General features: G+C 49.1%; 1 protein-coding gene across 1 annotated transcript in view; it reads right to left on the bottom strand.

Moving 5' to 3' along the window:
* Positions 1-11,463, bottom strand: part of LIMS1 (LIM zinc finger domain containing 1) — a 75,359-nt gene extending 63,896 nt beyond the window's left edge. The window contains exon 1 of the mRNA XM_059815652.1: positions 11,432-11,463. Coding sequence (XP_059671635.1) covers positions 11,432-11,445 — 14 coding nt within the window. The 5' untranslated portion in view covers positions 11,446-11,463. The remainder of the gene's footprint in view (positions 1-11,431) is intronic.

Below are 11,463 nucleotides of genomic sequence, written 5' to 3' on the forward strand. Positions count from 1 at the left end.
AAACAGGATACACCAGAACTGTTAGAAAATTAAACATCCTAGCATGCCACAATAAGGCAATGTAAGATGATAAGGTACGTAAGAAAAAAAATCTCTTCTGGTGTTGACAGAAGACAGGAGAGGTGCCATCACCACCTGGTGAGGTTGCCAGGAGGGTACCCACACCCATGCCACCGTGCAGGCTGCCAGCCGCTGCCTTGCGTTTGGACATCCCCAGACACCGCCACTGTTTCTCTCAACTCCTTCGTTACTTAAAGGCAGCACATTTTGCATTTCGGTGCGTGAAGCCCATCGGGATAGGCCTGGAGGGATGGTCTGGAGATCCCAGCTGTAGCTTTTGTCACCCACGGAGCAGCCGTTTTGCATGCCTCCCCCAGCTGTGCCACACCACCAGCTTCTCTTCGGGGGGAGCTGCAACCTTCCAGCATCCAGGAAGAAAAATGCCAGCAATGACAATTTGTGAAGGCAACAGGCAGAACCGAAGCACTCCTTGCCACAGTGCTTCTGATGCCGTACCATCATCCACTGAGGTTTTAAAATGTTAGCAATCCTTGTTGATGCATTTCTTGCTTCGGAAGGAAGACTTGAGTAGAGGCTTCCTGTGTTTGTTTATACACCTGACCAGGCAATTGCTAGTAATATTTTGGAGACAACATCCTATTGCAACACCCACTTGTAGACAATGAACAAAGTTATGGAATAATTTATGGCAGAGTCACTTTAAAAAAAAAAAAAACAAACATACTACATTTTCTCCTGCAACTCTTTTACCTGTTTGGTCGGTTTAGATGCTTCGCGTGCTGTGACATAGGTATCTCTTAAAAAAGCTTATAAAGAGAATACAGTAGCACAGATGTAGTTTAACACTTGCGTGAGCCATGGACAATGGGGGTGAACCCCGGCCCTGTTACTGGGGATGCATGATGTGCCAGCTCCATGTGCTTGAGCTCTTGGCTCCGAGGAAATGAAAATTTAAACTCGTAACTTGACCCGAGTGAACTCAGGAATTTAACTCAAGTGCTCCATGTAATCAGGACTATATTGTCTTCAGACTAAATAAATTAATCCAATTATTGTTACTTAGATACATTTCACTGTTTATGAATTTCCAAAAAACAAGTATGTCCTTTCTGTAAATTTTTAATGTTCACTTTAAGATACGAATATTTGAGACAAATATTGAGCTCCTTGTCCTCCCTGATTTCTGTTAGTGTCATAAGGAAGAAAGCAAATGAAACAAAGTTTTCAGTAAATGCAATTCTGTTAACATCCTTGCAACGTTTCCACTCAAGCACTAATGAACATTCATACTACAGTCTGAAATATTAGATATTGATGGTGCAGACTTTTTTGGGGGCTTTTTGAACTTTATATCAATACAAACTTTAGATGAACTTCAGACATTTCTGTAGAAATGCAGAAAAATGTATTTTCAGTGTGACGGACTAAGAATTTCCTTCTAACTATTTCAGGTAGACCCTGCCTCTCTCCCACATCCCCAAGAACATATACAAGAACATTATTGTTTAAACCATCAACAGAGAGCGGATAACTTAGTTTTCCCAAGTTTGATGGAAAACCTTTTGATCTGGAGCTAAGGCCCTGCTCGTTCTGCACACACTTTTATGAAAAGGGATTAATGATGTGCTGGAAAATCTGGACTCAGCAGTTTTTCATTATATCCTTCCCCCACTGCGGCAGGGAGAACTGATAAATATCTGTAATGCAAACCAAACAAGGAGCATTACTCAACATAGGAGAGAAAAATCCTCCACTTAACATTAGTACCATCAACATCTTTCATGCTACAAAGGCGGGATGCCGGAAGACAGCTTTCAGCGGCATGATTCCTCCTCTGGCAGGATGGAGCCCTTCTCCCCTCAGAAGACCTCCCAACGCCACGTTGCCACCACCCAACTCGTCCAAGTGATGGCTGCGATGGCGCTGGTGGCTCTGCTGGGCACGCAGTGACTTATAACCCAGCATCTTCCCCATCACTACCCTTCTGTGGACTCCAGCACATATATTTGTACATGCATGGAGGTAACACTGCTGCACATTTTAAACTGTGCATACAGAAAATCCATTATGTCAATCAAACCACTATGCAGCTACTCAGCCACACGTTACGAAAATCCATCAGATAAAAATGACTAAACCAATTTTACCTCAAATGACACAAAATGCTCATTTTGTAATTCTGCCTACCTTGGGAACCTGTCCACGCTGAAACTGCTCTGAAAAGACATTGACATCATGCAACAGCATTAAACTCCTTGAATGTCTCCCTTAAATACAGGTTCACAAAGCTATTTATAAATGAATAAATAGCCCAAGGTGAGCAGAAAGCTTTCTCATGAAACCTGAGCAATAAAGCAATATTACTGTTCCTGGATCCTCTGCTATTTTATCATGTTCTAGTGATTTTCCCAAGGGTAATGTCAAGGATCCTCTTAACTGTACTGTTTACCCATCTCTGTATGGTAATAATAAAAATATTGATTTTCACATTTGTGACTCAGATGCAATTCGACCCAAGAAAAACAAATTATTTCCCCCTTGCAGTGTATGAGCTAAGCGATCGCAAGCACAAAGAGCTTCACTCGCCTCAAAATGAAGCAGCGTCGTTAATACGTGACACTTAAAATAGCACTTCGTTTTCTCTGTACTTTTCAAAACGAAGCCCTGGTCCAGCAGCAGATTTAATGCAGGCTGGGGAAGGGATGGGTCTGAAGAGCAGCGTCTGCTGGGTGAGGTTTGCCTCGGATGTGAGCCGACACCGAGGAACATCCTGCCTTCCCTTGAGAACAGTGCTGGGATCTGTACTGACCCAGCCAGAGCCGGGCGCATCGAACACCCCCCACCGCTGAAAACCCTCAGAGCCTCTCCAGATCCCACTGGAGACGTCAGGGCTATCGTTCCCATCCTGCATGCGACAATAAGGAAAATGCGGCTTTCGGTCTTAGACAAAGACTGGAAACTCTGGCCTTTGGGCTTAGGCTGTACGTAGCCACCAGTAATATTTCATCCCTCCTCCCTCACTTCATCTGGCTGCAAAGCTATGGCACAACTCATCCCCCCGCCACCCCGGACTCACTCCAAAACTAAACTCAGCGTGGTGACCGGACGGCTTTGTGCCACCACCTGAAGACATCCAGCTCCCAGCGTGGCATCGAGCGGAGCTGAGCGACACCGTTTCACAGGGGACGCCACATGAGCGGGATGCCCGGGTAGGAGGGAGCCTTTTCTCTTTGAAAAAAGAGAAATCGTAACTGCTGGAGATTTCAACAGAGGGGGATTCATCCCAGGGCTGCGAGCCCATCAGTTTCCCCCAGAGACTGTCCTGGCTTTATGGGCTTCTTTTATTTTTTTTTTTTTTTTAAACATGAACCTGAAACAGTTCTTCAGTGTTTGAATAAGCAGGAAATCAGCCAAAAGAATAAGCCCCACTGGCCTTTAGATTGCTTCGAACAATTAACAATAAGCTGCTATTCTTTGATATAATTATAGAAATCACACGTCTTTGATGCATGACGGCAAACGAGCATGCTAGAGGGGCAAAAGGAGGTAGATTTTCTTCTGGGAGATAAGTACTTTTCCAAATAACACCTACCCTGAGGACCATATTTATATAACTATTTCAACAAGCAAGACTTTTGAAAGTCCACTGTAATTGACTGATGAGAAAAGATCAAAGAAACTAACAGGAAAGCCAGGATGCAATCAAAATATTTGATCAGTGAGAGGTTTCTTATCCGAGCCATAAACTCGAGAGCATTTCAGTGGGAGCTGTGGGAGGAGAAGCCGCCGTGAACTCCCGGAGGCAGATGGAGCCCCTTGGGGGAAACTTCCCTTCGTGCCCTGCCTCCATCCCCGCGTGGGACACCGCTGGCACCTGCCATCCCCAGTCTCCCATTATTTTCAATGCAGCTACGTTAAACAAGCAAGGGTGGAAGTTTTATTCATTCTCCTAAATCCCACCACCTCCCCCAAAAGGAGGCGGAGGCACCTCCCCCCGCCAAAGTTAAATATTTGGCTTTCAGTTAAACGAAATGGATTTTTTTTTTTCCTTTGAAAGCAAAGTCTCACGATCCCCGTGTGACCCGGGTGGGAGGACAGAGGGAGGCAGGGAGACCCCGCCGTGCACGCAGAGCACTGCCAGAGCCCCGTGAGTGTCAGCTCGCTGAACAGCAGGGATGGGTATAATGAGCTTTTATTACTTCCTTTTCCTCTGTTTTCTTTAAAGAACAAGAAAAGAGCTACTGGGATTTTCCAATTTTCCGCCTCATACCTTTTTTTTTTTTTTAAATATACTTGGCAAACATTAAACAGCTACATAGTTGGATGCAACTCACATTAAACAACTGCTTCAATAGTTTAATTTTGGGGAAAAAAAAAAAAAATTCTCACTTTCTTTAAAGGCTTTACTTTTACTTGTTTGTATATTCCTTAGGTTATCTGCACATTTCCCCAGGCCTTTCAGACAGCAATATACATATCCTTGAAACCAGAGAAGTATGGGAAACTCTGGAAACATCCAACTGGGTACAAACATTTAAAGCTCAGATACCCCCATACAAAACAAGTACCTCTCCGAAACAAACATCTCCAGATGTTGTAACATATTTTTATATATAGACAGAGATATATATAAAAGATGTGACTCAGGCATGGAAAGCCAAAAGAATGTTCTCATTTCCTGAGGCTGGCTAACAAAAAGGAAAAAATGTGAATGAAGGAACAAAGCTTTCGGAAGTCAGCTTTTTCTTAGCAGCAGCAGCTTTACAACGATCCGCTTCGATTATTTTCTCATACAGTCAGAATATTGCCTCTGTCTTGCAACTGCATATCCTTATAAAAGGAAAAAAAGAATGTTTTGTGGGATGTTTAAAGAACTACAGAAATGTGACACCCAAAAGCAATGAGTGAAGCAAGCCCCTGGGCATCTTCAGATCATGAGGTCATGTCATGCCAACAAATGTTAGGTAGATTCAAATAGGCATCGATGTGTCACTGTTCTCCGTGCCCTTTCCAACCATAACCTACGTGTCTTGGGGACGGGACATGGGGTCTCCTTCCTCCAAATCCTCTGAAGGTGAATTTCTGCAAACTAGTTCTGTGACAACCATGACAAAACTGCATCCGAGGTGGTTTCCCTTCAGGCAGGGCTGTAGAAGGGGACAACAAGCGGCACAAAGAACGTATTCAAATGGGCTTTCAACAGCAGCAAACAAAATTAGCCGGGCGATCCTCCTTGAACAACCTGCAGGCAGTAATCCTCCTTCCAGTGCAACGGAGCATGGACGTGCCCCTTCTCAACACCGCACCCGGAATGGACGCAGGCAGTCCCCAACCCCGACCCAGACCACCAACAAAGACTGCTCCCTCCTTCTTTAGATCCCCAGCGCCTCCTCACAGGACCCCACCTTTAACACCACTCTCCAGGCCACGGCTACACAAGCCAGGCACAAATCCATGCTTCTGCCCAAACGGCTATTTCCACCTTTCCCGCCTCTCTTCCCCCCGACACCACCACCACTCACAAGATCAAGGAATCGATCCAGGTCAAGACAAACTCAGGTTTAAATCTATATATCCACCAATCTCTCTCGCCATGGGTTTTCAGCCGGCTCAGTTCCCCTGTGCCAGCACGAGAGATGTTGGGGGACGGGAGCGTGCGGGTCACCCCGGTCAGCTGCAGCGCAACTGCACGCTTGATTAAAACATCTCTGTAATCGCTGCCTGTGAGAAGAGCAGCTGCCCTGGCACGGCCCAGAGACCGTCTGTCCTGCTTCATGACACTGGCCAGAGCCGGGTCTGGGAGATGACCGCTGCCGAGTGAATTCCAGCCCACTTACCAGCAGACCCTGGCAAAAATAAATGACTTAATCCAGCCCAAACGTTGGTCTCCGCCACAAAACACAAGTCTGGCCTGCTACCAACGCCGTTCAGAAGCGCACGGTGCTCATCTGCAAAGCTACAAACCGAAATACGTGCCTATCTGCAAGCGTTTCCTCACGACGGAGGATTCACCAAAACCGGAGGGTTTTGCAAGCGGAGGCTGCTGTGCTGATTCAGCCCTGAATCCGCAGGGGCCGCCTTCCCCCGCCAGCGCCGGCTGGCAGGCCCCGCCGCCCCGCCTGCCAAGCTCTACTTTTCCTTCCCAAATCAGAGGTGGAGTGCGCCAGGAGATGCCGAGGGAGGACTCGGGGATGCTGCGGCTCCGGAGGCGAGAGGCTGGACAGCCGGTCCCTCACCCCCGACCGGCAGCACCCATCCCCAGCGGGGATGGCCAAGCCCCCGTGAAGAGTCCCTGCAAAGCATCGAGGCCCCCGTTCCCCCTCCCAGGGCGATTCAAAACTATTCCTCTGCGCTGTTTTCTCTCCCCACATCAATCCCACAGCTGTTGCACGTCAGTGTGGGGTCTGGACAGGAGCCTCTCTGCCATGTTGTTGCCTCCCAAGTATTTGCTGGTGTTACCGCATTGTTGCTGTGATCTTTCCCACTGCCCCCAACTACACTAAAACAATATATTAATAGAAAACCCTTATAACTCTGAGCGCAGCAGCTTCCCTGTACTGCTCAGGCCACCCAGAAAACGTTCCTAAAATCATTACATTGCCTTAGTTTCTCAGATTATCCACACTGACTCCCCATCTGTGACAAGAGCAATAAACCCCAAGGTTTTAACTCTACTGTCCCCACCGGTTTAGGTTTTACTCAATCAAAAGCCCATCACCAGTGTGTTCTCAGTTCTTCAAACTATTTAATGCAAGAGGTGATTGAAACAACCCTAAATGCACCAGGTGACTTAGGATTCACCTCCTTATCAAGTTCTGTAGAAATGGCTGGTGGGTTTTTTTTCATGAGTTAAAAAAGTGATGGAAAAAAGGATGATTAGCGCTGGAATTCAAGGACTTCTGATTTAAAGCATAAGGAAAAGCAATTAACATGAAAAATACAGAGCATAACACCTCCTCCTGGGTGCTGGCCTTGTAACACTATTTTTCACACATCCTCGGATACTTCAGACCATGGCATTTTTGCACAGGAACGTGGTTTCATACTGCAGACAAGAGGTCCACTTTGCCAATAAGTAGTTTGTTGCTGGGCACACCGTCAGCTCCTGCCCCCTGGACCTCACCGACGGTCTCCAGGCGCTGAGACAAATTCAGCAAACGGTTTCACATAAGGGGTCACGGAGGTACACAAAACCAACCAAGGAAATTACAGTATCTTGACTTTTTTTTCCCCTTCTATCTGCTTAAAAAATATACGTATGCATTTTCATAAAGATTTAGACACCTCAGCAAGGGAAATGCTTGGAAGTAATTGCAAAGGAGTGTCCTAATTTGAAGAAAAGTATTAACCCCAGGGCACAGTCCCCTGCTATGTTTTATCTAATTGTCGAATTAGGACCTTCCCATCCTTCTTCCACCCTTTCTGCCTCAACACCAGCCTTTCTGCACAAGCTGCAAGGGTGGCGTGCACTGTAACACATCGCTAAAACAAGAAGCGCAGCAGACCATGTATGTGGCTGCTTGACTCGTGCTATGGACGGCTTATACAAGGGAAGGCTTTGGCTATCAAAACGTGACAGTTTGATTTTCCTTGCCATCAGCACTTGTCACCATGGAAGGACCTGACGTGAGTAATTTCCCCACCAACTATCAAGCTGCTTCTAGCACAGCTAATAGTTAAAGCCTCCCTATACTGAAAAGTAACAAGAGATTCCATTATGCTAAGGAGTGAAAAACCTTTAAACAGGGCTTTGGAGGAGAGCAAAACATGGATGAATCAAGACGTCTAACCTAACACACTTAGCACAAAGCCACAATTGCAGGAGCTGAAAAGCCTACCTTAAGTGCTTCAATAATAAATATTTTATTGCGACTTGAAAAAGAATTTGTTAACTATGCAAACCATCCTCCGTATATTGCGGGCCATTAATGGTTCCCCTGCAGTAACTGTACGGAGCCAGTTTTAAGAAAAAGACCTGTGCATTACAACTGAGATCAAGCTGCAGCATTACATTTAGCTTCTTATTTACGGAGTCCACTCTCAAAGCCAGCAATGCTATGAAGCGCCCACATTTTGAGCTTCACAGTCTACAGCAGAACAAGAGCTGTAAATCAAATGAGTCTGTGCTAGTTTTTCAAATGTAGTTATGCTCTGAATAAAAAGGAGCTTGCTTTGTTCAGTATTGCATGCTGGCCTGTATTTCTTGCTACAAAGAAAAACTTCGCTTGCGGTAGGAAACTACAAAAGCTTAAGATAATAATGGTTCTGAACTGCAAGTTAATGTTTTTTCTGCAGAAGAAACTTATTCCAATGATAACACATCAAGAAGAGTTCAGCACAACCAGCTGGAAAAGTTGCCTACAGAACTCAGAGGACATCTATAAAGCTAGCGAGTGTTGCGACGACCAGCTATCAGCCCCAAGCAGCACACCCAGCAATCCTGAATGACAGACCGTACCCAGCATCGACCCAGCTACAGGGCACGCTGCACATCCCTCCCTGCCCAAACCCCTCTCCTCCCGGGCTGAGTCCGATCTCCCAGCACGATGCCGAGTGAGATGGCTGTGCCTAGGACATGGGGCGTTCAGGTTACAGCGCCAGCCTGCAAGCTCCTTTAATTGCAAACCAAAAGCCGCAGCAGTGACTCAAGTTCAAAAAGCCTCCATAAAGTGAAGAAGGAAAAAAAAAGTTAAAAAGAAGAGTATTTCCTGACACAAAAACAAACCCCATGCGCGTACCTGCTGACCAGATGTCTGCTGCTCTTCCGTGTACCGAATCTGGAGAGAGACCTCAAGTCATTCTTTCCTTTTTTGTCTTCTTCCCCGAAACTCAGATTATTTAAACTCTCTAAATCAGAGCAAAAAGTCCAGATCCAAAATCCCTTAGGAGTTTCAACCTGTGGAAGCCTTTGAGATCACCTTATATTTTGTTAAAAAGGGGTTTTGAATGAAACATTTGCATTTTTAGTGGGTTTTTCCCCAAAGAATCAAAACAAGAAAACGCACCGATTTTTAATTTTCTCTCCTTGCATTTTACCAAATGGAAATATATCTTACACAAACCTTACCCTTTTGATTTCTTTTGACCTCAACGGACTGGAATCATCTAAAGAAAACCCCCTCGGCCAGAAGTCCTGCAACCAGCTCCCCCGAAGAAGCTGATCCCGCAGCCTCTCCCGGCTGTGCGGCCCCACCAGGCGAGCAGCACTCCCCGCCCCGGCCGGCAGCTCCCTCCGCTCCCTCCAGCCACGTTTCTGCAAGAATCAAACGCGCAGCACCTGCACCTCCTTAACCACAGCACAGCACAGCCCCTTGTCCTCAATACGACGATTCACCCCAAAAAAGTGGTGACAAGAGAGACACAGAGGGGGCTGGCCAATTTAGGCAAGGGGCCCCACGTCCAGCCCTTGCTGGGTGAGCCGTTCATATTCAGAGTGCATCAGCAGCAGCGGCACGCCAGGCTGACTCAGCCGCAGGAGGATTTGCTCGGCTGGGAGGTGGGCAAGGCTCGTCCCTGCTGCTGGGGAAGGATGCCGGAGTCGCCAGCCGTACCCCGGGATGGGCACTCTGCCGCCGCCACTTCCCTGGATGTGCCGGCCACTCGCTTGCCTGCTGCAAGATGCACCGTGTGCGTTTTGCGCTGAAGAAGGTCCCCCCCAGATGGCTTTGAGTGAGGTGGGCTCCCACCAGAGCCCTCTGCTACTTCATCTCAGCAAGTTTCTGCAAGAGTAGGCTCTAGCCTGACTTTGTCCCAAAATTTCTCACTGTGCCAGGGGTGTAGCCTAGGTCATATCCTGGGAAGCGTGTACCAGCAGGGCAGCTGGCCTGCTCCCTGACGACTTCAGCAGAACAGATGCCAAATATGTAATTACTCTATTTACCCGGGGAGGCGGGCTCCGCACTGGAGCCGAAGCACCTGTGCAGGGCTGAACAAGGCGCAGATCCTCACGGTCATGAAAGGCTGACACTCGCAGCACAAATACTGACAATTCGGCCACTTTCAGGAAAGCAGAAAGAAACCTGGCCTGGAAGCACTCATCACCTGCTAAGAAAGCAAGCGGCTTTTGGAACAACTGAAGAAAAAACAGTTACCTTAATACACGTGGGCATCTGAATCACATTACCTTCTTTTTCTCAGCACGTGGCGGCACAGCAGCTAGAGCTAAAGCTGGTCGAGGCTGGCGAGATCCTGCCGCTTCCCCTCCCTTGCCCGGGGGCATCGGGGCGCTGACCCCGGGAGCCCAGCTGGCTCAGCAGCCCACCCCTCCGCACGCCGGCACAGGGTGCCACCACGGTAGCCCCAACTCGGCTTGACTTTGCTGCTGCCACAGCTTTTCTCCAAAGGCATGGTGCAGAGCTGGAGGAGCTCACGGTAGAAACCAGGCGCGGGAAAGCCAAGGCGGTCTTTAGCCAGGCTAAAGCCTGCGCGCGCCAGCAGCCCTCCTGAACCTGCAGCCCAAGCCAGCTACAAAATCGCTCTTTTCCCTTCCCTCAACCCCAGGTTTCGACACATTAGCACAACACTTGCCAAGCGCTTTAATTTGGGACATTTCTTCCCGAGAAACAACTACAGCGGGTGCAGCTTTGAAACGCTGGGCGATGAGTAGAACACCCTTTGCTTTCCGTAACCCGTCCCCATTTCCCTAAGATACAGCGACTCAGTAATTGTGGGATAAGCATAAAACTACACGAATCTCACCACATAAACACCTGAGGCTATTTAGTACCGCTCTTTTAAAACAATAACCTCCCTCGGGAAAGGACACCTTTTAACGCAAAGGACATTAGACCATGCTCGCGCTCTGTTCCAAACGTCTTGCGCTGGAGTTTTGTGTATTATTTCCAGTTTGCTGTAACCGGGACAGACGGGCCACCCCGCTGCTCCTCGCGTGAACGTGCCCCGAGGGGATGGCACAAGGGAGAGGGAATCCCCACCGTGCCCGTTGCCACCTCCGCGGCGCTGCCCGCCGGCGGTGCTGCCGGAGGGAAGGGGAAAGTTCCCCCGCGAAGCGGAAACTTCACGGGGCGAGGAAGAGGCGCACCTGCACGGCTGCAAACCCCCCGCCTCCCCGGCGGGACCCCATCCCCGACACCAGCCCGCCCCAGGGACCGCCCCAGCGCGTTTCCCACCCGCCAGACCCCGCCGGAGCCCGGGAGCGCCGCCGCCGCCCTCCGCCCCGCACGGCGCGGCCCCGCCGCTGCCCGCCTCCCGACCGGCGCCCGGCGGAGCGGGGGGGGGGGGGGGGGGGGCGCCTTCCACGGGGCACCGGGGGGGTTCAAGCAAGCGGGCAGCAGCCGGTGACAGCGGCCCGGCCGCGCCGCGCCGCGCCGAGACAAAGCGCCGCCCTCGGCAGCCGCCCGCCGCGGGAGGCGGGACGGGACGGGGCGGGCGGCCCCCGCGCCTCTCCTACCTGTTACAGGTCATCCCCGCCGCCGCCGCCAC

Source organism: Gavia stellata, chromosome 1 (assembly GCF_030936135.1).
Source record: "Gavia stellata isolate bGavSte3 chromosome 1, bGavSte3.hap2, whole genome shotgun sequence".
Lineage (NCBI taxonomy): Eukaryota > Metazoa > Chordata > Aves > Gaviiformes > Gaviidae > Gavia > Gavia stellata.